Here is a 27,552-nt window from a genome sequence, read left to right on the forward strand (position 1 = left end):
ACTTGAGCTGCTGGAGATGCTTTTGCTTAAGCCAGTTATGAGTATTTCTCCCATCTTACCTCTCTTTCTCTCTCTCTTGATTCTTGCAACCCAAAGAAATAAGTTGGACGACACTGAAAAAGGTATAAAGCCACTGTTTCAGGGACAACTTGAAAGAAACTTTAAAAATCACCAGCTTGGACCTTTCTTTGGCCAGGCCTCTGCTCTCAAGTTGTTATGGACGCCCTACCACCCCCCAGAGATGCATCAGGGCACTCTGGCTGCCCAGACAAAGAACAAAGCTAGACTCCGTGTTTTCTACTTTTATTTTCCAGAACAAAACATGTGCCACCTGGCAGGGCCTCTGATGCCTGCTGTCCACCAAAGCTGCCCTCACTAAACCCATTCACAAGGTCACAGGCGTGCTGCCTGTTCATCTCTGGGGCAGACGGTGAGCGGCCCTGGGAGGGAAGTGGCCTGCCTCCAGGGGAGGATGCTTCGGGTCTTGGAGCCTGGCTGGGGGCATCCCAGGCCAAGGATTGGGTCAGCTTGGAGGGTGCGGGCAGGAACACAATTCCCACGTCCGTACCAGCACCGTTACTCCACGGAGCCCTCGGCCTGGGACTGGCCAGGAGCTGCTGGCTCTCTGTAGAGGGACCTGGACTCTGGCCTTGGCCACCTACCGTCCCAGGCCTGTGGAGAGGGCATCATAAAATGCAGCCTTGGGCAACGGTCTCCACGGCTCAGGTCCGAATTCCTGGGCTGCCCGGGATGGGCAGGGTCTAGATGGCATCGCCCTCATTGTCAGACTCGATGACGTCCAGTGGCTGCAGACGCAAGGAGTCGTAGTTGGGGGGTGGGGTGCCTGGGATGGGCGGGGTCTGCTCATGGGGGTGGGGCCCAGCATCGGGGCCGTGTGTGGCCGTGTCAGGCTGGAAGCCGAAGTTGGTGTGGGCCTCCACCAGCTCAGCCACGGTGGGCGGCGGGCCATCGTAGCAGGCCTGGGCCCGCCTCTGCCGCAGGCTCTTGGCGAGGGCCACCAGCCTGATGATGGTGATCCACACGAAGTCGATGATGATCTCCCCGAACTCGATGAGGCACAGCACCGAGCCCCCCATCCAGAAGCCAAACTGTCCTCCCAGATTTGAGAGCAGCCAGACGATCTGTGGGGAGCAGGGGACTGAGGGCCTGGCCGGGGAAGGGGGGCTGGTCGGGCCACAGATTCCTGCCTCAAGCCCAGCCTCACGGGTTCCTGTGAGGTGGGTTGTTGGCCGGGAAGGGGGAAAGGGTGACCGTCTCAGCCCAGGGAAGTAATTTGACACGGCTTCAGGGACCTTCCTCATTCCTCTGTTGGGCTCAGGACCCTCCCCACTCTCAGGGTGCCAGGTGGAGGGACTGCAGGCAGGGCTGAGGTGCCAGGAGCCCCCAAACTCACGTTATTGGCTGCTGACTCCTCAATGGTGCGATAGTTGTATTCTTGGAAGTAGATGTTGAGCTTGATAATTCCCTTCCTGCAGGAGGCAGCAAAGGGAGCTGGTGCCCTCTCCCCAAGACACACACACACACACGCGCGTGCGCGCGAAAGGCAGCAAGGGCCCCCCAGCCCTCCTCTGGCTCGAGCTTCTCACATGCCACTCCCAGCAGTGGTCAGGTCCAAACAAGAGCCAGGAAGGGCCCCTCTAGGCCTTGGGGCCACAAAAGGCACCACTGCCCAGCACCCGTCCTGTGTGCCCCTTTCTGAACCAGCTCTCCAAAGGACCCTGGGGCCTGAGACAGTCCTGAGGATCAGCTCTGGGCTCCCCCCTCCCGCTCCCAGCCCATGTACAGTAGGCTTGACATAGAGTCCTCAGCCTTGGCTCTCTGTCAGGGGACCTGAGGCAGGGCAGGGTGGCCGAGTGGGCTTCTCCCTTACACCGGATGGTCCTCAGAAAGGCGATGCTCTCTCACACCTCCAAGCTTCTGCCGGGACATTGCTGCCTCCTCTTATTTGTCTGAACCGTTACTACTCCTCCTTGGAGGATTAGCTCAAGTGTCACCTCCCTATACAGACCTCCCTTATCTCTCAGGAAGAAGGAGCCTCCTTCCCTGCTGGGATTCCCACGGGAAGGGTCCTGGGCATGCTCCCATCATCATAAGCCCTGTTCGCATACCTCTGTCCTCTAGACTCGAACTTCCTGATAGACTGAACCTTCTGTCTTTCTTGTGCTCAATGCATGTTTATGTTGAATGGATGGAACAATGGTTGAATGGATGGAGGGTGGGTGGGTGGATGGATGAGTGGAAGAATGGAAGGATGGACAATGGAGGGATGGATGGATGGATGGATGTGTGAGTGGAGAGATGGATGGGTAGAAGACTGGAAGGATGGATGATGGACAGATGGGTGGATGGATGAGTGGAAGAATGGAAGGATGGACAATGAAGGGATGGATGGATGGATGGATGTGTGAGTGGAGAGATGGATGGGTAGAAGACTGGAAGGATGGATGATGGACAGGTGGGTGGATGGGTGGATGGGTACAAGGATGAAGGACTGGAGGGGTGGATGGCTGGATGAACAGGTGACAGGTGGAAGAACACGCTGTCCTTTAGGAAGCGGTAGGCTCTGAGCCCCCCCCCACCCCCGGCTGGCCTCTCTCTCAGCCCCAGTGCTCCTCCTCTAGGCTTGCTTCTGAATCTGACCAGCGTGAGAAGGTATCTGAGTAGCTGCTCTATGCCCAAGCCCCTCCCCTGAGGCTCTGGTTCCTCCTCTTTTCTGCCTTCCCTGGCCTGTCCAGACTCTGAGCTCACCTGTTCAAGGTGATATTGGTGCTTTGGTCCCGCTCCTGAGACAACACATGGAAAATCCAGTCCTGGAACCCAAAAAGGCAGCTGAAAACAATGGTGCCTTGCAGCATCCCCTCCCAATCACGGGCCCTGCTACCTGTGGAGGCAGACCACAGCCCTGTATCTTCTTGAAGCCCCCGGGGACCATGTGTTGGCACAGGGAGGACGGGGAGGGTGTGACAGTGCACGCTGTGGCTGCTGTTCTGGGGAGAAGGCACCCGGGTCTCTAGGCTCTCCCCCACAGGCCCGGCCTCCCTGTGCCAGCTCTTCCCCACCTCTGGCCCTTGCACCTGCTGTTCCCTCTGCCCAGATCCTCCCCAGACCTGCCCAGCCTGGCTCAGCCCCATCCTCCAGTTTTAACTCAAATGTCACCTTTCTAGGGAGGTCTTCCCTGACTACCCTGTCTAAGGCCTTTTCCCCCAGTTACCCTCTCATCATCTGGTCTACCCTACACAGCCATTTGAAATGATCTTATTTCGGTATATTGTCTGTCTCTCCAGGTAGAAAGTACGCTCCGTAAGGTCAAAGGACTGTGTGTCTCGCTTACTGCCGTGTCCCCAGCACAGTGCTTGGGGGACATGGGTGGAAGTAAGCGGGGAGGGAGGGCAAGGAGGGAGGAGCCCCCTCTGTAAAGTTCCAAACGGCCCACAGACCTCTGCCCAGACCTGCCTCCCACCCAGAGACGGGCAGCCAGGAGCTTGGCCGCCCCCCTGACTCACCTCAGAGGCCTCAGAAGGCCAGACGGCCATGGAGATGGTCATCTTGTACTGAGTGTCACTGGAAGAGAGAAGGTGCCTGTCACCGTCCCCGCCCGCCCCACCGTCCACAGCCCGCCCCGCCGCCCACCCGAGCCTCCAGGCAGGACTCACTTGCAGGACTCCTTACAGACATCGATGCAGGTCTCCCTCTGCGCCAGGCTCATGCGCAGGGCCGAGTAGCAATAGGCTGAGCGGTAGGGGGTGGGGAGAGAGACTTTGAGCGGGGTTTTGTGCTTTGAGCCTCTGGCTGCCCTCTGCCCTCCTGGCCCTGGGCCACCTAAGGCCTGTGGTTAGGTTGAGTGGGGGGAGTTATATCTCAATCCGAACTCCCCTGGTCATGGATAATCACCTACGTCCACCCCCAACCTGCCCCGTCGCCAGCCACTTCACCCCAGCCTGGCCTGGGGGATCCTCTCCCCAGACACCCCAGCCCCAGCTCAGCAGCATCAGAGCAGCTTTCCCTCCACTTGTCACCCCTGATCCTGGCCGGTGGGCTGGGGTGATGGGGTCATGTGGGAAGGGATGGGTGGTTGGAAGGGGTAAGGTTTTCCCCTCTTGTCCACACATTTTGTTAGTTTTAAGAGGTGGTAGGGGACTTCCCTGGTGGTCCAGTGGTAAAGAATCCGCCTTCCAATGCAGGGGATGCTGGTTCGATCGCTGGTCAGGGAACTAAGATCCTACCTGCCACAGGGCAACTAAGCCCATGAGCCACAACTACTGAGCCCTGCGCCTCAACTAGAGAGCCCATGTGCCACAAACTACAGAGCCCATGCGTTCTGGAGCCCACGTGCCACAACTAGAGAAGAGAAAACCCGCACGCCACAGCTAGAGAGAAGCCCGCGCGACGCAACGAAGAGCCCACATGCTGCAACGAAAGATCCCGTGTGCCGCAACTAAGACCCGATGCAGCCAAAAAATAAAATAAATAAATAAAAGGTTAAAAAAAAAAAGAGGTGGTGGGATGCTCTTCGCTGCTGACAACATCCATCGGTGTTTGGACTCCAAGCCTGGATCCCAGCTCAGTGTGAGCCCAGCAGGGACTCCTCCTCCTGTGGCTTCAGGTCTCAAGGACAAATCCTCTCCCGAACATACATGTTTCAAGTGTACGCTTAACGGAGTCAAAGAGTAGGGGGAGCGGTGAGAGGGGCTGTGGTCCGAGAGGACGGGGACTGAGGGCATGGAGCTCTGACCTCCCTTGTGGTCAGGGCCTTCGGGGGCGGTGGCCCAGCTGGCGGGGGCTGCCCACTCACCCCAGTCTGGGAACTCCTGGTTGTTGCAGTATTTCTCTCCGCGGGGCAGCGGGTACAGGTAGTGGCCGCAGCTGCAGTTACGGATCATGTGGTCTTGGAAGCAAGAGCGAATACAGGCCTGGGGGTGGAGAAGGAGCAGAGAATGCAGACTTGACAGTGATGTCCCCACCCCAGCCCCGGGGGAAGGGGGCCCGGAGAGCTTGCTGCCCAGGCCAAGGGGGCTGGGGAAGCGGGGGGAAGGGCCCCTCCCACGCAGAAGCGGTGGCCAAGCTGCCGCCAAGTTGGGGCGTGGTGGTCCTCCCCTGTCCCTGGCCCCCACAGAGGGACTCAGGCCAGACGCCAGCTCTCTGAGGATGGCCCCTGCCACCTTTCAGAGTTGGGGCCCCACGGAGGACATGGGGAGGGGTGGCTTGTTCCAACACTAAAGCTGACTCTTAGGGACTTCCCTGGCGGTCCAGTGGTTAGGACGCTGTGCTTCTACTGCAGGGGGCACGGGTTTGATCCCTGGTCAGCGAACTAAGATCTGCGTGTGGCCAAAAAAAAAAAGAAAAGCTAACTCTTAGATAGCTCTTGTCACAAGGCTGCCAGCAGGCTTCTGAGCCCTTTACATGGAAGGACCCAGAAGGGGAGACAGGCAGGCTTGGCTTGTGCTCCTTCTTCCTGGGGAGAAACACTCAGGGAAGGCGAGAAGTGTGATGTGAGCGCTCAGAGTGGATGGAAGAGGAAGTGACCTTCTACGGAATGTCCCCTGGCTGGGGATGGGGGAGGGGGAGAGTGGACTCAGCCCTCCCCTCCCCCCACCCCGGCCCCGGGCTGGATGAGATGAATCTACTCATACTGGGTTTTCAGGTCATTCCACTCAGAAACGAGCTATGTGTCCCGGGCCAGCCCGTAGCCTCCGAGCCTCAGTTTACTCCTGTCGCTCCCGTCGGCTCAGGCGGGGAGGTCGGCTTGCCAGGGGCCGCTCAGCGAACGGAAGCAGCCATCCCTCACGTCTCTCGCTGCCCAGGTTCCCAAGTGCTGCCTCTGGAGGACTCCCTGCTCCCACCCTGGCCAAGGAGCCCACAGCTTCTTTTCCGCTCTCCTGCCTGCTGCTTCCCAGGCTAACGCACCCTCTCCTCTGCTCTCCCTGGCAAACCTGTGGGCTCCCTGCGGGAGGAAGTGGCCGGGGGGAGGTGGCAGATGAAATGGCACAGCCGGGAGGAGCGGGTCTGGGGCGAGGTCAGGGGCAGTGGGGTCAGAAGGGAGCCCTGACTTTGGCCAAGTGTCTCACACTCGCCCAGACCTCACTGTCTCACCTGGAAGGTGGGAGTCCTCTCCAGGGCCCAGCTGAGGCTGGGCTAGGGTGGGGCCTGGGCGGGCCGAGCACCTGACCAGGGCCTGGGGCTTTGCCAAGGTCTCCGGCCAGAGTGGTGACTGCACTGGACGAAGCAAGAACTGAGGTTTTTCTGGAATGAGCTCTCCAGGGCTGGGGCCTGATGTCTCTGGCCTCCTCCTCTGTGCTCCCCACCTCCCTGTGATGTCTTGTCTGTCCATCTGTCCCTCCAGAGGCTTGGAAGGTTCCCTGAGCTCTCCATCGCAGGCAGAAGCCCCTCTAGACAGGAGGGCCAGAGTGCGGGGTGCCTGGGGTCAGCTGGATGGAGTGGGCGGGCAGCGGGCAGGGGGGAGAGTGGAGTCCCCTGACTAAGGCAAACGGGAAAACCACACCTTGCTTGGGGCCCTCAGACACGGAGCCAGGCACTGCTCTGCCCTGGCCCTTGTTATGCCTCAGTTTCCTTATCCACCAAGGCAGACTGGGCTGGGAGAGAAAATGTCAGCAAGTGGTCACTTTTGCAAAGATTCAGTGTGTCCTCTCCACTGGGGCCAGGTCAGAGGCCAGGCCTCCTGGGCTGACCTTGGAGATCAGCATAAGGGGGAAGCCCCCAGCTGCAGCAAGGGGGATTGAGGCCAGATACAAAGAGGGACTTCTCAGGTACATCAGTGAGGCATTTGGACTGGGGTCTGTAAGCCCCAATTTCCTCATTCCTAATAGTAGTATCTACATCTTAGGGTTGTTGTGAGGGTTAAATGATTTAATGTATATATGTGAAGCACGTGGAACAGTGCCTGCCTAGCACTCCAGAAGCCTGCTGTTATTAGTATAGTAATACTTATAATAAATAGCATATATAATAAATGCTATTAATAGCATAATACATTAACAATAATTAGTAATTATTGTTAGTATATTATTGCCTCGTAGGGGTATTGAAAGGATCAAATGATGATGTAATTCATGTAAACCCTTAACACACACAAGGCTTCTTCTTGGGAGACCCCAGAGCAAGACCCCAAGGGCACACCTACAAAGCAGGGTGGAGAAGCGGCCAGCCCTGGGCCCTGGTGAGAACCAGGATTAGACTGGCTCCGTAACCCCCAGGGCATCCTGTGGTCCCAAAGATCCAGCAGAGTCAGCCTTGCTGGGATTAGCTTTCCCAGAGACCTCAGGCCTCAGGCTAGGTAGACGTGGACGGGGCCCCAGGGTCATGAGGCTGCACCAACTTCCCACCTGGATGGAGTAGGTCGTGTTGTAGTCGCTGTAGAGGTTTCGGATGGGGACGTCGGAGCCGTTCATGGTGCACTGGCTGTAAGGCTCACCCTTGCGCTCCAGCCTGTCCTGTGTGAGAGGTTGTTTGTGGGGGGCCCCTGGTCACCGCTAGGAAGCCCCCTCTGTTCCTCCCTCCCATCTAGCATGCAGGTCTAGGGGATGTTGAGAGGGGATAGAGGGCCGATGCCCCAGCAGGCGCCAGGGGTTGGGGGGCACTCATCTTCCCCCAGAGCGTGGCCGCCCGGTGGGGTTCCAGCCAGAAGGTGAGGAGGTCCAGGACTTGGGGAGGCCCAGATCTCCTACCCTCAGGCCCTGGGAGGTGGGCGCTGGGCAGGTGGGGTGCCCTTGGGCTGCAGCCATACCACCAGCACCCCGATGGAAGTCTCCATCCCCGACATGGCGAAGATGCCCTCTTCTTTGATGAAGGGGTACGACATCTGCTCGTGAAGCATCAGCCGGGCACCGGCTGTGGACGTGAGGAAGGGCACGTAGTCTTCCTGACCCATGTCCAGGATCAGCTTCAGGCCTGAGGGGAAGATGGGGCCGAGGGCTGCCTGAGCTCGCTCCCCAAGGCTGAAGGGACACCCACCACCCACTGGTCCAAGTCCCCTCCAGCCAAGGGTCTGTGCAGGAAGCTGGCTCCACTTTACGAAAATCCAGACTTCTTGCCTTCTTTAAGGCCCCCATTCGAGTCCGAGCGACCATGGTCTCCTCTCTGGGCTCCTTCTGCCCCCTGTACCACCCCCCGTGATCTCTCTTCCACAGGGCAGGTAGACCTAGGGCCACAGCACAGGCGGTCCTACCTCCAATCACACAGGTCCTCATTCTCTCCACTCACTTCCCTTTGCTGCCGTGCTCCTTCCTGCTGCTGGGACTTCGTAACGCTCTCCCTTCTCTCTGGAATGCTGTCTCCAGACTCACCTTTCACCTAGAAACTCTTGCTCTTCCTTCAGATCTCAGCCCAAGTGTCACATCCTTCAGAAGCCTTCCCTGACTACCTAGACTGGGTCTCAGGATCTCTGTGATATGCTCTCCTAGCCCTGGAACCTTCCTTCCAAGTACCTCTCTCACTCTTGAGATTCTTCTTTTATTATCTGTCTTCCTGCCCCACTCCACTGTTGCCTTCTTGAAGGTAGAGACCAGACCCATTATTTTATGCACCATGGGACCGGGCTAGGTGGTTAGGACAAGAAGGCTAGCATTTATTGAGCACTTGCTACATGCTGAGTGCTGGGCTAAGGGCTTTATTTACATGATCCCACTGGTGCTTTTTTTGTATGAGTTAGGTACAATTATCGTCCCCATTTTACAGATGAGGAAACTGAGGCTCATAGAGGAGAAGGGATGTTGTCATAGGTCACTCAGTGAGGACGTGGAGGGTTGCTGGGCTTCTAAACAGGCAGCCAGGCTCCTTGATCTTAATCATCTTCTCCTATAGACTGAGTTGACCAGCACCTCTGTGATGCCCAGTGTCTTCAAGGGCACAGGGGTGGTGAAGGGTAGGCAGCCCACCCACACCCCTATTGACCAGCAGCCCTGACAGTTGCTGAATGACACCTGCCCTCTGATGGCTGGGGAGGGCAGAACCTGAGCGGGGAGGAAGGATTTGCTCCCCAAGGCCTGGTGCACACGCTGAGTCCGCCAGCCTTTCTCCCAAAACGAGCAGCCTCTGCCATCAACCACTTCCTCTTCCTCCCTTCTGTTTACTACTTCACCTGCTCTCTGTCTCTCAAGAACTGCACAGAAACAAGGCTGAGAGTAAGGGCTCTGCCCCAGGCTAACTATGTGAGTGTGGGCAAATTATTTACAACTTCTCAGAATATCTGCATTTATTGAGCATTTGCTACTTGCCAGGCTTAGAGACAAGGCTGCTTGCTCTGTGCTCAGAGGTCTACCTGCCTTAGGCCAGGATGATTCGATGAGTTCTATACTATATATATGCTTTGCTCTGTACGATATGGGGAAACAAGGGCTTCCAGAAGTTAAGTCTCAGCTCAGCATCACCCGGGGATAAATGGTGGAGCTGGGATTCCACCCGGTCACAGAAGCCTGCGCTCTCGACCACTAAGCTTACTGCTACCTCGCTTTGCTCATCAGCAAAATGGGCACACCAGTCGCTACCCCAGGGATTTATGAGCGTTGGGTGGGGGGATGGCTGAGAAGGCACCTGGCCCAGCCCCCGTGCACACAGTAGAGCCTGCCCCTCCGCGTGCCGGCCTCCGTCTAACCTCGGTCCTGCCCCTCAATGGCCGATGGTAATTTGGTCTTTCAGCTCCACATGATAGGATTTAAATCCTCATGGCCCTGGCTCCAGGACAAACCAAGACTTACCAAACTCAGCTCCGGGGTTGGCTGAAGGGAGGGCCTTCTCCCTCATGCCCCAGTTGAAGATGTAACAGTTGCCATAATCCGGGTGGAAGATGGGTGTGAAGTTCCTGAAAGAAACACCATCAGCTAGAGAGCAGGGCCCACCCCACCCCAGCTGATGCCCCCCCTGCCCAGGGCTCGTGGCAGAGGGGAGCTGGTAGATTACTGCTCAGAGAGGCTTAGGAAGGGAGCGGTGAGCGATAGGTCATTCTGTCCCTTTACCTGCACCCATGCACCCACCAGAGAGGAGATTCCCAGACTCCCTTGGGAAAGAAGGGTGAGGAAGGGTGGAACTAGGCTCTCTGGCTTAGCCATGAGTGATGAAAAAGAAGCTTATCTGATGTTTTCATCTGTCTCATCTACAAGGCCTTGTAAGTCATGTGGTCATTTAAACGGTAACCCCCAAAAAGAGATGTCCACGTCCTAACCCCAGGGACCTGGGAGTGTGATCTTATTTGGAGAAGGGGTCTTTGCAGACATAATTCAGGATCTTGAGATGAGATCAGCCTCTTTTATCCACGTGGGCCCTAAATCCAACCACGAGTGTCCTTAAAGAGACAGAAGAGGAGACACAGATACAGAGGAGAAGGCCACGTGAAGATGGAGGCAGAGATTGGAGTTACACAGACAGAAGTCAAGGAACACCTGGGCCCACCAGACGCTAGAAGGGGCAGGAAAGGATTCTCCCCTGCAGCCTCTGGAGAGAGCCTGGTCCTGCTGACACCGTGACTGCCGACTTCTAGCCTCCTCTGTGAAAGAATAAATTTCCGTTGTTTTAAACCACCCAGTTTGTGGTCATTTGTTACAGCGGCCACAGGAAACTAATACAGATCATAAGAGTGAGAGGGCAGCTCCAGGTGTTTGCTCCAAGGAGCTGGCAGAATCCAGACAGGTGGGCTTGTCGGGGAACCTCGGGAGCTCAGGTAAAGAGGAAAGTAGACGGAGATGGAGGGTTGTGAATCAGGAGAGGGTGCAAGCAGAGGCCAGGAAAGAGAGAACTTCACAACGAGGTGTGAAGAGCCCTATCCAGGATCCTATCTTATGTCATGAGAATGTTTCCTAAGGAAATAATTCAGCAACAACACAAAATGTTTGCATAAAGATGCTCACGGAAGAAGCGACAGTATAATGTAGTTTCAGAAAATTTGGTTAATTTTTTTTTGATATGGAACTTTTCAAACGTAAAAAGTTGAGAGAATGAAGCCCACCACCAGCTTCAACAATCCCCTACGGGACTTCCCTGGTGGTGCAGTGGTTAAGAATCCACCTGTCAATGCAGGGGACACGGGTTAGAGCCCTGGTCCAGGAAGAGCCCATATGCCACGGAGCAACTAAGCCCGTGTGCCACAACTACTGAGCCTGTGCTCTAGAGCCCACGAGCCACAACTACTGAGCCCACGTGCCACAACTACTGAAGCCCGCACACCTAGAGCCCATGCTCTGGAACAAGAGAAGCCACCGCAATGAGAAGCCAGCTCGCCGCAACTAGAGAAAGCCCGCACGCAGCAACGAAGACCCAACACAGCCAAAAATAAAAATAAATATAAAAACAAACAAACAAAAAAAACCAACCCCCTACGGCCAGTCATGTTTCATCTCTACCTGCCCCCACTCTCCCTCCCATATTATTTTGAAGAAAATCTCAGACATCATAGTTTGATTTGTAAACATTTCTATATGTATCTCTACAAGAACTCTTAAAAAACCATGCTAAACATAACTAACAAAAATTCCTTAATATTATTAAACATTCAATTTATATTGTCTCACAGAGGTCAATTCTGGTTTTACAATTTATTTGTTTAAATTGGGATCCAAATGACGTTGACATGTGATTAGTTGATATGCCTTTTAAATCTCTTAATCTATGGCTCCCTTCATCTGACTTTTTTTTTTGTCCTTGTAAAATAGCTGTTAAGAGTTCTGGTTTCGGGCTTCCCTGGTGGTGCAGTGGTTGAGAATCTGCCTGCCAATGCAGGGGACACGGGTTCGAGCCCTGGTCTGGGAGGATCCCACATACCACGGAGCAACTAGGCCCGTGAGCCACAATTACTGAGCCTGCGCGTCTGGAGCCTGTGCTCCACAACAAGAGAGGCCGCGATAGTGAGAGGCCCGCGCACCGCGATGAAGAGTGGCCCCCGCTTGCCGCAACTGGAGAAAGCCCTCGCACAGAAACGAAGACCCAACACAGCCATAAATAAATAAATAAATAAATAAATAAATAAATAAAAGAGTTCTGGTTTCATCCAGCTAATAATTGAAGAGGGAGTGATACAATTAGGGGATCATCATTTTGCACCCCTGATTTTGGGGATTTTGGGCAATGTGCACCAGTAGTGACCAATGCTGGGTGTCCTGATGGAAGAGCACAGGCTGTCCAGGAAGTGGCCTTGCCAATAAACAAAACAACAACAAAACCCAGCCTTGAACAGGATCGAGCATCTGTCTCTACCATTTATAGCCAATACTGGAGACAGAGGAACAGTTCAAAGACACTACAAAAAGTCAATATGCAAAATCCAGACTCCAGTTTCTTCAACAAAGAAATTGTGAGAGAGGGTAAGGGGGATAACCTATAGATTAAAATAAACTTCAAAGACTTGGTTACAATCACAATGTGTGGACTTTAATTGGATCCTGATTCAAACAAGTAAACAAAAAAGTACGACATTGACGAGTGTGAACACGACTGGATAGTTGATGGTATTGAGGAATCACTGTTCATCTCTTTCTCAGGTAGGATAACGATATTGTGCTTCTGTTAAAAAAAGTCTTCTCTTTTAAGATACATTCTGAATACTATATAGATGAAAGAATATGATGTCTGGGATTTGCTTTAAATACAGCACAGGACAGGATGTGAATCACGCTTGTTGGATCTGGGTGGTAGGTCCATGTGAGTTCATCACACCCTGTTCTATCTATGTGTATGTTCTCAAGTCTTCATAGGAAATAGCATTTAAAATGTCTTTGGATGTTTTTATACTGTTTTTGTTATTTTATTAAAAAGCAGGAAGGAATGGGGCTCAGTGCATCAAGTACTGCAGAAATATCACCTGAAATGCAGTACTTTCTAAGCTTTCTGTTCCACAACTTTTACTAAGCAACTTTCACGGGCCAGGCCCGTGCTGAAGATTTCTCTTTTAATTATCAAAATAACCCCATGAGGTCAGCTGCTCTTTGTCCCTGTGTTCAGATTAGGAAACCATTTCCTCTGTCTTTTGTCTCACCGTCTGTGCCAGCAGAATGAGGTGGGTCCAGGGCAGGCAGTGAAATCCGATCTGGGAGCTGACCCTGCCTGACACATGGGAGCTGCTTCCTCAACCTCTGAGCTCTGGTGTCCCCCACGGTGAAAGGGAAATCAGGAAGAAAGTGCATTTCTTCACCCAACATTTATTGAGGCGCACACTGCGTTGGGGACACTGAGGCTGGCAAGACAGTCCTACCCTCGAAGCTCACAGCGTGGGGGACGCCACGGAGCAGCGTCATGGCAATTCTGTCCTTCCAAAGTGCATCTCTGGCCTACCTGCCTTCCTCCACCTCTAAGGCTCCCACCCTGGTCCCGGCCGCCGGCATCTCCCACCCCAGTTCCTGCTGGAGCCTCTGCCTCCACTCCTGCTCCCTCACAGTCTTCCTCCTGCACAGTGGTCAGGGCGAGTGTTCAAATTGTGAATCAGCCCACGGCACGCCCCTGCTAGAACCTTCCAGAAGCTCCTTGCTGCTCACAGAATAAAATGCAAACGCCCTACCGGGCTTTCTCCCCCCTTGTTCATTATACTCCAGAGACACTCCAAGATGTTTCCAAATTCAAGGCCCGCTGCTCCTTGGGCCTGGGATATTCTCTGAGCAGCAATTTCTGAGGAGAAATTGCTGGTTTCTCCTCATCCTTCAGGTTTCATCTGCTCGGAGCCGTCCCCTGACCTCCCTACGCAAAGTCACTTCCCAGTTACTTGACCATTTCCACCTGCTTATTCCCCTGCTGGCATGCATCAGAAGCTGAACTCATCTTCTTTAACTGCTTGCTTATCAGCTGCCTCTTGCTTTAGACCATAATCCCAGGGAGGGCAGCTGTCTGTTTGCAGGGAGAAAGAATTTAAAGGCTAAGAGCTCAGGCCTGGGAGCCAGCCTGCCTGAATTTGAATTCTGGCTCTGCCACTTACTAGCTGGTGAGCTTGGGGGAAGTTACTTCACCTCTCCGTGTCTCGTTTCTCCACCTGTAAGATTGGGGTAACAACAGCGCCCACCCAAAGGGACTGACGTGAGGGTTGGAAGCCAAGCACACTGAAATACTGAACAAATTCACCCCCCATCCTCAGAGCCTGGCACTCGGTAGACACTCAGTAAATATTTGTTGGATAAATTATAATATGTGGTAAGACTATCAACAGAGATAAGCCTGGGAGAGTGGGTGTCGGGGTAGGGAGTGGGTCAGGGAAGGTTTCGTGGAGGAGGTGAGGCCTGAGCTGAGACTTTAAGGATGAGTAAGAGGTAGCCGAGCCTGGGGGGTGGGGAGGAGAAAGGGCAGCCCAGGCAAGGGGCACGACACATGCGAAGTCCCAGAGGGAAGAAACAGCTTTGGGCGGGCACTACAGAGTCTCTGTCCTGTGTGGGATCAGGGCTGTGGCCACAGGGAAGGAACGGAGCAGGGCAAACCAGCTGCAGGCAGGCCCTGCTCTGGAAGGAGAGACCCCACCCCAGGGCTGTGGGGATACGGTGTGTGCCCAAGGAGCTGTCTTGGTCATCTAGAGCTCAGGAGCAGGAGGCGGCTCAGGGCACGGCCAGATCCCCTCCTGTCCTGGGTTGCACTCTCAGTCTTGCCAACTATTTGCTTGTTGATAATGTTCTTTACCTGGAGAGGCTGCTCCCAGCACTGGCTACCTCCGGCTCCAGAGCTAGGCGTTTCCCTCCAAAAACCTTCCCTGGAACAGAGGCTAGGCCTATAGACAGAGATCAGCAAGCCTCCAGAAAAGACTGGGAAACAGAGCATCCTAGCAGGAAGCAGTATAACAACAGTGGTACTGTGTAGTAGGGTTTGGGGAAGGGCAGAAACTAGCTGGCCAATCCCTGAAGCAATAATAACAACAACAGTAACACTTATAGATGCCTAGATCTTGGTTTCTAAATACCATTCTCCAGTAAAAGGACTGGAGCTCCTCAGAGAACTGGCTGATTCTAGGACTGGGGCATCTTGTTGTGCCAGAAAGTAAGGAAGTACTTAAAAAATAAATAAAGGGATGGGAACATGTCAAAGAGACATAGGAGCCAACAACTAAAGGAGCTCTCAGTGGCCAAAGATGGAAAATTTTGAGTAAGAAAATAAATAGTGTGGTATTGGATTACAACCCAAATATACATGAGTCCATATCGGTATAAATTAAGAGACTGAATAAATAAACAAATGGAGAAGACATAAATCTTCCTTACAGAAGAATTCCAAATAGTGTCTGTTCCCCTCTCCAGGAGAAGTGCAGTTTAGTCCCTCTCCCCCTGCCGTCACCTCCACCCCCCAGAGTACAGGCTGAACTCAGAGACGTGCTTCCATGATACAGAGCACAGGCAGGGAAAAGTGGTTACGTTAGAGCGGAGAAGCCCAGCACACAGCACCTGAACCAAGGGAGGAAGGCCAACATCACGGGTGGTGTCGAATGGCTAACATGTACCCCACACACTATGTGATGAGGGGCCCCCTCACCTCTGTGGTCTTCTTCCCCCAAATCCATCTTATCTGTGTAAACCCAAATCAAGGGCTTTCTATAAAACACCCAACCAGTACTCTGAAACCGTCACAATCATCCAGAACAAGGAAGTCTGAGAAAGTGTCACAGCCAGAATGGACAAAGGAGACGTGACAACCGACAGCAACCGACAGGGGTCTCTTGGATGGAATCTTGAACAGGAAAAGGTCACCAGGAAAAACTGACAAAATCCGAATAAAGTGTTAGGTTTCTTTAATAATGATGTGCCCATGTCGGTTTCTTAGTTTTGATAAATTACTATGGTGATGTAAGATGTTACCGAGAGGGGAAACTGGGTGAGGAGTACAAGGGAACTCTGTACTCTCTTTGAAACTTTTCTATAAATCTAAAGCTATTCCACAATAAAAAGTTTATCTTTAAAGTGCTCATATAATTCTTAACACATGCTCGGCACTGTTCTAAGCACTTTTTTTTTTTTCTGGTCTCCTCTACTTTTTTTTTTTTTAACATCTTTATTGGAGTATAATTGCTTCACATAAGCACTTTATCTATGTTAACTCATTTAATCCCCATGATAGCCCTATGGGGTCATTTCACTATCCCCATTTTCCAGATGAGAAAACTGAGGCACAGAGAGGCTAAGTAGCGTGCCCAACAACACACAGAGCTGGCATTCAAATCTGGGTGGTTTGGTGTCAGGGTCCAAACGTGGCTCATATTTTCCTAAAACTGCAGCTGCTGAGTCTTGAGCATTTGCTACATACGAGTGGGAGAGGAAGGAGTCCAGAACAGAGTGAGGAAGCCGTAGTGTCTGGAGCCCAGCACTGGGAGGGCGGAGAGAGGCACGTGTCCTCAGCACTGAGTCTGAGGCTGATTCAGGAAGGTGGGTGACCAGTTGGCTGTGGGAGTGAGCAGGAGCACAGAGATGGGTGGACTAGGGTTTCTGTGCCAAGTGGCTGGGTCACACCCTCCACTCAGACTGCCGAGTGCTGAAGAAACAGGCTTGGGAGGGGTGGGTGGGGAGGAAAGATGATCTCGATTTCTGATGAGGTGGTGAAGTGACACAGGGTGGGCCTGGCCCAGACTGCCACCTCTGCCACTCACCAGCTGTGTGACCTCAGAGAAGTTGCTTAACCTCTCTGGGCAGTGGTTGCATCATATAAAACGAGGGCTTGTTGCCAGGGTCAAACTGATTTTATACATGTAAAGTGCTAAGAATAGTGCTTGGCATATCAGAAGGGCACAATAAACGTTAGCATCATTATTGAAGAATGAGTTCCTTGTCAAATGTGGGTTTAATGAGAATAATACTGAGTCCTCACTACTGTCAGCCTGTCATGCATATTAACTCACTGAATATTCAAAATAACCCTGTAGAGTAGGCACTGTTATTATCTATTTTACAGAGGAGGAAAATGGAGGCATATAAAGGTTAAGAAATTTGGGACTTCTTCCCTGGTGGTGCAGTGGTTAAGAATCCACCTGCCAATGCAGGGGACACGGGTTCAATCCCTGGTCCGGGAAGATCCCACACGCCACAGAGAAACTAAGCCCATGCGCCACAGCTACTGAGCCTGTGCTCTAGAGCCCGCGAGCCATAACTACTGAGCCTGTGTGCCACAACTACTGAAGCCCGTGCCCCTGGAGCCTGTGCTCTGCAACAAGAGAAGCCACCGCAATGAGAAGCCCGTGCACTGCAACGAAGAGTAGCCCCTGCTCGCCGCAACTAGAGAAAGCCCGCGCGCGGCAACGAAGACTAGAGAAAGCCCGTGTGCATCAACAAAGACCCAACGCAGCCAAAAATAAATAAATTAAAAAAAAAAAAAAAGCTTAAGAAATTTGTTCAAGGCCACACAGCTTGTAAGACAGAGCAAGGATCTGAACCCAACAGTCTAACTGCAGAGTCCAGCCTTGACCCACCCCTTCACTGGACTTAACTCCACAGCCCTAGCTACACCACGAAAGTTGTGTGGCCAATAGCGGGTGTTGCCTGCCCATCAGCCATCTTCTCTTTGGGGGACCACCCTCAGTCCACGTGACCCAAATGCGACTCGTTTTGGAGGGTGCCATCTTGGCAACAAGCAGGTCATCCCCAGGTTGCCTCTGGCCCTGGAGCAGGCCTGGAAACAGCTGGCTCAGTTTAGGGGCCGTGCTGTGTGCAGAGCGCACACCTTCGCGCACTGGGATCCTGCTCAATGGGAGATGCTCACGCTTCAGGCACCAGGGACCCGACAGCAGATCCCAGTGGATCCTGGCAGAACCCACTGTCCCGACTCACTTGCACTTCAGGACATATTCTGACTGAGCAGATGGGCCATGTATTTGCAATGAACAGTATTACATCTCTCTCTTTTAGCTGAGAGGGTAAAAGATGAACTTGTGGGCACAGCACTAGTCCATTGGGTACCAACAACCTTCAGGCAGGGCTGCCAGGAATGGTTGGGCAGGTGTGCTCTGAACCAAGTGCCCTGGCCCAGAGAGAGGGTTGGGATCCAGCCTGTAACCAACCAGCCAGGATGCATGCCATCAGCAGGGAGCCATCACGTAGCTCTTCCACCTGTAGGCCTGGCCTTTTCTGATTCTCACAACGGACCAAATGTGCAGCTCTGCCTCCCCAGTGGGCCTTGATTCCATGACACAGCCTACGAGATGCCTGCCTTTTGAGTGCCTGTGCGTTTTGGGGGACAGAGGGTCCATAGCTGTCAGCAGATTCTCAACAGAGGTCCCTGAAGGTGTACGAGTTGACTGAGTTGGGCTGAGGCCACAATCCCTGGGAGGGTGAAACCGGTAGCCTGTCACTCATCCAAAGCGGCAAGACTCAGCAAAACGCCCCTTTCTCCAGAGGCCTTAAGTGTGGGAATTTGAAGCCCCAGGCCAGGAAGACGCCAGCACCTCTGGGAAACAGGATTGGCTGAAGCCCGGGGCGGGACCCAGGTGGTGTGGTCCCCCTCACCCGGAGGCCTGGCCAGGAAGCCAGGAGGGGGCCCTGGGGCTTCAGCAGCTCTGCCTGTACCCAGCCCCTCCCTTCCCCCTTGACCCACCAGCCGACCTGCAGCCCTCTGACGGCTGCCCCAGATTCGGGGACAGAGCTTGGCTCTCAGGCCCAGGGTCTGGATGGTCAGAAGCTGGGGAGGGGAAGGAGGGGGAGATCTGTGGGCCATTTGTAAGAGGACACAGGCTTTTGGGGTTGACCCTGCCCTCCTTCTGCCATCTTTTCAACATTGGGGGTTGTTTGGGAAAAAGGTGTTTACAGCGAAGACTTCCAGGGCCCTAAGTGCTGACATGAGCCACTTCATTTACTCTTTTTTTTTCTATAAAAAAATTTTTTTTTTGGCCGCACAGCATGTGGGATCTTAGTTCCCTGACCAGGGATCGAACGCCGCACCCCCTGCCGTGGAAGCGCGGAGTCTCAACCATTGGAGCGCCAGGGAAGCCCCCCACTTCATTTACTCTTCACAGGAACTCCAGGAAGTGGATACGGCTATTGTCCCTGTCTTAGGGATGAGAACACCGAGGGCAGTAGATGCTGGGGTACCGGCACAGACCCCCAGCTGCAGGGTACTGGAGGCTAACAGCTCACAGCCGCCCCTTCTCCCGCCACCTTGCCTGGGAAATTAGGAGACCCCGGCCCATCCTCCTGGGGGTGGCACAGAGCCAGTGAGTAACTGATGGGGGCACGTACAAGGGGCTGCTCCCACCCCCCCGCCCCCGACCTCCGCTTAGGGGAGGTCAGCTCTGCGGTGCGGTTTACGCTCCCCGTGGATCAGGTCAGGCCTAGATGTCACCTGTGGTCACAGCCTCCCTTAGCTCAGTCCTCTTTCCTGCAGACTTCTCCTAAAGCGCTTCCCTCAGTACGTGATGGGGCCTTCAGCGCATCCCCGTCCCAGGCTCTGCCCCCAGAAAACCAAAGACACCTGGGCACAGGCAACTGTGGTGCGGGCTGAGTGGCCAAGCTGGGGTGTGGAGCGGGAGGTGGACCCTGGCTGCAGGGGGCCCGGCGGCTCTTACCTGTAGTTGCAGGGCTCCGCCCCGAAGAGGCAGGCCAGGATCAGCCGCTCGGCGGGGTAGCCCATGGCCACCAGCTCCTGTTTTGGAACCTGTGCGAAGATGTTGGTGGCCTGCAGGGTGTACCACTCCGTCACGGCCTGGGTGGCGCTGCTGAAGTTCCGGAAATTGCACGTGGTCCCATTGTGGCTGCACTGCGGGGGCAAGAGGGGTTCCTGTGGGCGGGGGCTGCGGCCAGGCCTCCGCCCCGAGGGCCAGGGCGGTGAAGGCACTGCCAGCTGCCCTTCTGCAGGGGGCGCCTGGGTGCGAGGGCTGCCCACGGCTGGGCCGGGGGGAGTGTGTGTGCACTCACGGTCACAAGGCTCAGGCTGTTCCCTCACCCACAGCCCTGCAGTCACAAGGACTCACACGCAGCACCAGCCACCCCCATATAATACAGCCTCAGGCACAAGGGAACACACACACGTACACACGTATACACAGACAGACCCCGCTTTCTGATACCTGCAGTCACATGATGTCCTGGGGTCACAACTCCACACACACGTCCATGTACCTTGATTTACACAAGTGGCACCACATTCATGCTCACGTGGGCACCTCTACAGCACACACTCGGACCCTCCACTCCCCTGACTCCTTTCCCAGCCCCCTCCCCAGACATCCAGAGGCAGCTCCCTGGAGGCTGTGTGGACCATGAAGGACCCAAGACTCCAGGTCTGCCCACCCCTCGGCTGGGAGAAGGACCCGGGCCTTGTCAGCTTGAGCCTACAGAGGGGTGCAGGCCCCTCCACCATGAAGCCCAGGTCCCCTGTAGACACAGGACAGACTAGGCCCTGACACTCCAGCCTTGGCCACTCTGCCTCTATTGGTCCTCCTGGTGGGAACCCAGGAGGCCTGAGGGAGAAGCTTCTCCTTAGTTCTGAGACAGCCCTCTCTAGGCCGGCATGGGGCGCTATCCTCAGGCCGGTTCCTGGAGGTCCTCACCTCACCTCAGGGAGATGATACTACTTAAGACTCACTCTCGGGACTTCCCTGGTGGCACAGTGGTTAAGAATCCTCCTGCCAATGCAGGGGACACGGGTTTGAGCCCTGGTCTGGGAAGACCCCACATGCCACAGAGCAACTAAGCCTGTGCGCCACAACTGCTGAGCCTGAGCTCTAGAGCCTGCGAGCCACAGCTACTGAGCCCACATGCCACAACTACTGAAGCCCACGCACCTAGAGCCCGTGCTCCACAACAAGAGAAGCCACTGCAATGAGAAGCCCGCACACCGCAACGAAGAGTAGCCCCCACTCGCTGCAACTAGAGAAAGCCCGCATGCAGCAACAAAGACCCAATGCAGCCAAAAATAAATAAATAACTAAATAAATTTATATATATATAAAAAAACATGACTCACTCTGTCCTGGGCTCTGTTCTCAGGACTTTTTTTTTTTTTGGCCACACCCCATACCTTGCAGGATCTTCGTTCCCTGACCACGGATAGAACCTGGGTCCCCTGCAGGGGAAGCTTGGAGTCCTAACCACTGGACTGCCAGGGAATTCCCAACTCAGGGCTTTAGTTCTATTATCTCATCAATTCTCACAGCAGCCCTGCTCCATCATCATGAAGACACTGAGGTCCCCAGCCCACTTGCACACCCACACAACATGCGCTCACACACACACGTGGGGCCTGATGCTGAGAGCTGGTGCAGCCACCAGGACCACGCCTACTTTACAGATGAGGAAATGGACACAGGAAGCCTGCTAACTGCACCAAAAAGTAGTAGGGCATTGGGTCAGAGCGGGTACTGGGCCTCTGGAGCCTCGTGCTGTTTGCTGGTTTGCGTGGAGAGGTGGGGGGGCTGGATTGTGGAAGTCCTGACCACATGGGGGGCACGGGAGGCAATGGCCTCCTTCTGGGGAGTGTCTAGCCCCAGCCTGGGTCCCCAAACAAGGCTGATCATCAGAATCACCATGGAGCCTATTAACAAGACAGATTCCTGGGTCTGGGCCCAGAACTGCCCATTCAGATTCTCCAGGAATGGGGCCCAGGGATCTGAGCAGTTACAGAGCTCCCAGGGGATCCCGGGGCACAGACAGGGAACCTTCTTTCTACTGCTGCCTTGCGGGCATCCCAGCATCCCAGTTATGCTTTGGCAATGACTGTACTGCATAGCTGTGGTTTTTCACCTGTCTGATATTTATGCCTCTGTCTTTTGATAATAAGACTTAATTCCTCTTTGCTGCTGCTGTTGGCTGAGAAACATCTCTCTGTTCACAGAAAACAAGATTATGTTCTTACCAAAAAAGATGAAACCAGCTGGGTTACTTTCAAAAGACAACCAAGTGAGCACTACAGACTAATGAGTAGGATCAATAAGAACGTGATTTTGGCACTTTTAACGTTGATAAGTTCTGCATTTCTTCTGTTTCAGTTGTACTACTATAAGCACTATTTATCAGCAAAGACTTTGAATGCTCTTCTGTCAAAAATAACAGCCGTAGGGCTTCCCTGGTGGTGCAGTGGTTGAGAATCTGCCTGCCAATGCAGGGGACATGGGTTTGAGCCCTGGTCTGGGAAGATCCCACATGCCATGGAGCAACTAGGCCTGTGAGCCACAATTGCTGAGCCTGCGCGTCCGGAGCCTGTGCTCCGCAACAAGAGAGGCCGCGATAATGAGAGGCCCGCGCACTGCGATGAAGAGTGGCCCCCACTTGCCGCAGCTAGAGAAAGCCCTCGCACAGAAACGAAGACCTAACACAGCCAAAAATAAATAAATAAAATAAAATAAATTAATTAAAAAAAATTAAATACAAAGAAAAAATATTAAAAGCAGCAAGGGAAAAGCAACAAATAACATACAAGGGAATCCCCATAAGGTTAACAGCTGATCTTTCAGCAGAAACTCTGCAAGACACAAGGGAGCGGCAGGACATATTTAAAATGATGAAAGAGAAAAACCTACAACCAAGATTACTCTACCCAGAAAGGATCTCATTCAGATTCAACGGAAAAATTAAAACTTTCACAGACAAGCAAAAGCTAAGAGAATTCAGCACCACCAAACCAGCTCTACAACAAATGCTAAAGGAACTTCTCTAGGCAGGAAACACAAGAGAAGGAAAAGACCTACAATAACAAACACAAAACAATTAAGAAAATGGTAATAGGAACACACATATCGATAACTACCTTAAATGTAAATGGATTAAATGCTCCAACCAAAAGACACAGACTGGCTGAATGGATACAAAAACAAGACCTGTATATATGCTATCTACAAGAGACCCATTTCAGACCTAGGGACACATACAGACTGAAAGTGAGGGGATGGAAAAAGATAGTCGATGCAAATGGAAATCAAAAGAAAGCTGGAGTAGCAATTCTCATATCAGACAAAACAGACTTTAAAATAAAGACTATTACAAGAGACAAAGAAGGACACTACATAATGATCAACGGATCGATCCAAGAAGAAGATAAAACAACTGTAAATATTTATGCACCCAACATAGGAGCACCTCAATACATAAGGCAAATGCTAAAAGTCATAAAAGGGGAAATCCACAGTAACACAATCATAGTAGGGGACTTTAACACCCCACTTTCACCAATGGACAGATCATCCAAAATGAAAATAAATAAGGAAACACAAGCTTTAAATGATACATTAAACAAGATGGACTTCATTGATATTTATAGGACATTCCATCCCAAAACAACAGAATACACTTTCTACTCAAGTGCTCATGGAACATTCTCCAGGATAGATCACATCTTGGGTCACAAATCAAGCCTTGGTAAATTTAAGAAAATTGAAAACATATCAAGTATCTTTTCCAACCACAATGCTATGAGACTAGATATCAATTACAGGAAAAAAATCTGGAAAAAATACAAACACATGGAGGCTAAACAATACACTACTAAATAACAAAAAGATCACTGAAGAAATCAAAGAGGAAATAAAAAAATACCTAGAAACAAATGACAATGAAAACACAATGACCCAAAACCTACGGGATGCAGCAAAAGCAGTTCTAAGAGGGAAGTTTATAGCAATACAATCCTACTCAAGAAACAAGAAACATCTCAAATAAACAACCTAAGCTTACACCTAAAGCAATCAGAGAAAGAAGAACAAAAAATCCACAAAGTTAGCAGAAAGAAAGAAATCATAAAAATCAGATCAGAAATAAATGAAAAAGAAATGAAGGAAACAATAGCTAAGATCAATAAAACTAAAAGCTGGTTCTTTGAGAAGATAAACAAAATTGATAAACCACTAGCCAGACTCATCAAGAAAAAAAGGGAGAAGACTGAAATCAATAGAATTAGAAATGAAAAAGGAGAAGTAACAGCTGACACTGCAGAAATACAAAGGATCATCAGAGATTACTACAAGCAACTATATGCCAATAAAATGGACAACCTGGAAGAAATGGACAAATTCTTAGAAAAGCACAACCTCCCGAGACTGAATCAGAAAGAAACAGAAAATATAAACAGACCAATCACAAGCACTGAAATTGAAACTGTGATTAAAAATCTTCCAACAAACAAAAGCCCAGGACCAGATGGCTTGACAGGCGAATTCTATCAAACATTTAGAGAAGAGCTAACACCTATCCTTCTCAAACTCTTCCAAAATACAGCAGAGGGAGGAACACTCTCAAACTCATTCTACAAGGCTACCATCACCCTGATACCAAAACCAAAGATGTCACAAAAAAAGAAAACTACAGGGCTTCCCTGGTGGCGCAGTGGTTGAGAATCCACCTGCCAATGCAGGGGACACAGGTTCGAGCCCTGGTCTGGGAAGATCCCACATGCTGCAGAGCTACTAAGCCCGTGAGCCACAACTACTGAGCCTGCGCGTCTGGAGCCTGTGCTCCGCAACAAGAGAGGCCGCGATAGTGAGAGGCCCGTGCACCGCGGTGAAGAGTGGCCCCCGCTTGCCACAATTAGAGAAAGTCCTCACACAGAAACGAAGACCTAACAAAGCCATAAATAAATAAATAAATGTAAAAACAAAACAAAACAAAAAAAGTATCATTAAAAAAAAAAAAGAGGGCTTCCCTGGTGGCGCAGTGGTTGAGAATCTGCCTGCTAATGCAGGGGACACGGGTTCGAGCCCTGGCCTGGGAAGATCCCACATGCCGCAGAGCGGCTGGGCCCGTGAGCCACAACTGCTGAGCCTGCGCGTCTGGAGCCTGTGCTCCGCAAGGAGAGAGGCCCGCGCATCGCGATGAAGAGTGGCCCCCGCTTGCCACAACTGGAGAAAGCCCTCGCACAGAAACGAAGACCCAACACAGCCAAAATCAATCAATCAATCAATCAATCAAACATACGCATCTGATTCAAGATCCTCATTAAAAAAAAAAAAAAAAAAAAAAAAAGAAAACTACAGACCAATATCACTGATGAAAATAGACGCAAAAATCCTCAACAAAATACTAGCAAACAGAATCCAACAGCACATTAAAAGGATCATACACCATGATCAAGTGGGCTTTAACCCAGGAATGCAAGAATTCTTCAATACATGCAAATCAATCAATGTGATACACCATATTAACAAATTGAAGGAGAAAAACCATATGATCATCTCAATAGATGCAGAAAAAGCTTTTGACAAAATTCAACACCATTTATGATAAAAACTCTCCAGAAAGTAGGCATAGAGGGAAATTACCTCAACATAATAAAGGCCATATATGACAAACCCACAGCCAACATTGTTCTCAATGGTGAAAAACTGAAACCATTTCCACTAAGATCAGGAACAAGACAAGGTTGCCCACTCTCACCACTGTTATTCAACATAGCTTTGGAAGTTTTAGCCACAGCAATCAGAGAAGACAAAGAAATAAAAGCAATCCAAATCAGAAAAGAAGAAGTAAAACTGTCACTGTTTGCAGATGACATGATACTACATATAGAAAATCCCAAAGATGCTACCAGAAAACTACTAGAGCTAATCAATGAATTTGGTAAACTGGCAGGATATAAAATTAATGCACAGAAATCTCTTGCATTCCTATACACTAATGATGAAAAATCTGAAAGAGAAATTAAGGAAACACTCCTATTTACCATTGCAACAAAAAAGAATAAAATACCTAGGAATAAACTTACCTAAGGAGACAGAAGACCTGTATGCAGAAAACTATAGAACACTGATGAAAGAAATTAAAGATGTGATACAAACAGATGGAGAGATATACCATGTTCTTGGATTGGAAGAATCAACATTGCGAAAATGACTATACTACCCAAAGCAATCTACAGATTCAGTGCAATCCCTATCAAACTACCAATGGCATTTTTCACAGAACTAGAACAAAAAATTTCACAATTTGTACGGAAACACAAAAGACCCCGAATAGCCAAAGCAATCCTGAGAAAGAAAAATGGAGCTGGAGGAATCAGGCTCCCTGACTTCAGACTATACTACAAAGCTACAGTAATCAAGACAGTATGGTACTGGCACAAAAACAGAAATATAGATCAATGGAACAGGATAGAAAGTCCAGAGATAAACCCACACACATATGGTCACCTTATCTTTGATAAAGGAGGCAAGAATATACAATGGGGAAAAGACAGCCTCTTCAATAAGTGGTGCTGGGAAAACTGGACAGCTACATGTAAAAGAATGATATTGGAACACTCCCTAACACCATACACAAAAATAAACTCAAAATGGATTAAAGACCTAAATGTAAGGCCAGACACTATAAAACTCTTAGAGGAAAACATAGGCAGAACACTCTAAGACATACATCACAGCAAGATCCTTTTTGACCCACCTCCTAGAGAAATGGAAATAAAAACAAAAATAAACAAATGGGGCCTAATGAAACTTAAAAGCTTTTGCACAGCAAAGGAAACCATAAACAAGACGAAAGACAACTCTCAGAATGGGAGAAAATGTTTGCAAACGAAGCAACTGACAAAGGATTAATCTCCAAAATATACAGTCAGCTCATGCAGCTCAATATCAAAAAACCAAACAACCCAATCCAAAAATGGGCAGAAGATCTAAATAGACATTTCTCCAAAGACGATATACAGATTGCCAACAAACACATGAAAGGATGCTCAACATCACTAATCATTAGAGAAATGTAAATCAAAACTACAATGAGGTATCACCTCACACGGGTCAGAATGGCCATCATCAAAAAATCTACAAACAGTAAATGCTGGAGAGGGTGTGGAGAAAAGGGAACCCTCTTGCACTGTTGGTGGGAATGTAAATTGATACAGCCACTATGGAGAACAGTATGGAGGTTCCTCAAAAAACTGAAAATAGAACTACCATACGACCCAGCAATCTCACTACTGGGCATATACCCTGAGAAAACCATAATTCAAAAAGAGTCATGTACCACAATGTTTACTGCAGCTCTATTTACAATAGCCAGGATGTGGAAGCAACCTAAGTGTCCATCGACAGATGAATGGATAAAGAAGATGTGGCACATATATACAATGGAATGTTACTCAGCCATAAAAAGAAACGAAATGGAGGTATTTGTAGTGAGGTGGATGGATCTAGAGCCTGTCATACAGAGTGAAGTAAGTCAGAAAGAGAAAAACAAATACCGTATGCAAACACATATATATGGAATCTAAAAAAAAAAAAAGGTTCTGAAGAAACTAGGGGCAGGACAGGTATAAAGACGCAGACCTACTAGAGAACGGACTTGAGGACACGGGGAGGGGGAAGAGTAAGCTGGGGTGAAGTGAGAGAGTGGCATGGACATATATACACTACCAAATGTAAAATAGATAGCTAGTGGGAAGCAGCCACATAGCGCAGGGAGATCAGCTCGGTGCTTTGTGACCACCTAGAGGGGTGGGGTAGGGAGGGTAGGAGTGAGACACAAGAGGGAGGAGACATGGGGATATATGTATATGTATAGCTGATTCACTTTGTTATAAAGCAGAAACTAACACACCATTGTAAAGCAATTATAGTCCAATAAAGATCTTTAAAAAAAAAAAAAGAAAGACTTAATTCCTCTTTCAGGAAGCCACCCCTTCCCCCTGGCTCAGTCCATGTGGTCTGATGAAGGCTGACATCAT

General features: G+C 51.1%; 1 protein-coding gene across 2 annotated transcripts in view; it reads right to left on the reverse strand.

Annotated features, from left to right (window-relative positions):
* Positions 1 to 298: 298 nt before the first annotated feature.
* SCNN1B (sodium channel epithelial 1 subunit beta) overlaps positions 299 to 27,552 on the reverse strand; it is a 77,105-nt gene continuing 49,851 nt past the window's right edge. For both annotated transcript variants that reach the window (XM_057530230.1, XM_007198285.2), the window contains exons 4-13: positions 19,472 to 19,662; positions 9,732 to 9,835; positions 7,763 to 7,926; positions 7,362 to 7,469; positions 4,814 to 4,931; positions 3,675 to 3,750; positions 3,525 to 3,582; positions 2,770 to 2,831; positions 1,415 to 1,490; positions 299 to 1,142 (exon numbers count right to left, since the gene is read on the reverse strand). In XM_057530230.1, coding sequence (XP_057386213.1) covers positions 762 to 1,142; positions 1,415 to 1,490; positions 2,770 to 2,831; positions 3,525 to 3,582; positions 3,675 to 3,750; positions 4,814 to 4,931; positions 7,362 to 7,469; positions 7,763 to 7,926; positions 9,732 to 9,835; positions 19,472 to 19,662 — 1,338 coding nt within the window. In that variant the 3' untranslated portion in view covers positions 299 to 761. The remainder of the gene's footprint in view (positions 1,143 to 1,414; positions 1,491 to 2,769; positions 2,832 to 3,524; positions 3,583 to 3,674; positions 3,751 to 4,813; positions 4,932 to 7,361; positions 7,470 to 7,762; positions 7,927 to 9,731; positions 9,836 to 19,471; positions 19,663 to 27,552) is intronic.

The sequence above is a fragment of the Balaenoptera acutorostrata genome, chromosome 15 (assembly GCF_949987535.1).
Source record: "Balaenoptera acutorostrata chromosome 15, mBalAcu1.1, whole genome shotgun sequence".
In the NCBI taxonomy this organism is placed as follows: domain Eukaryota; kingdom Metazoa; phylum Chordata; class Mammalia; order Artiodactyla; family Balaenopteridae; genus Balaenoptera; species Balaenoptera acutorostrata.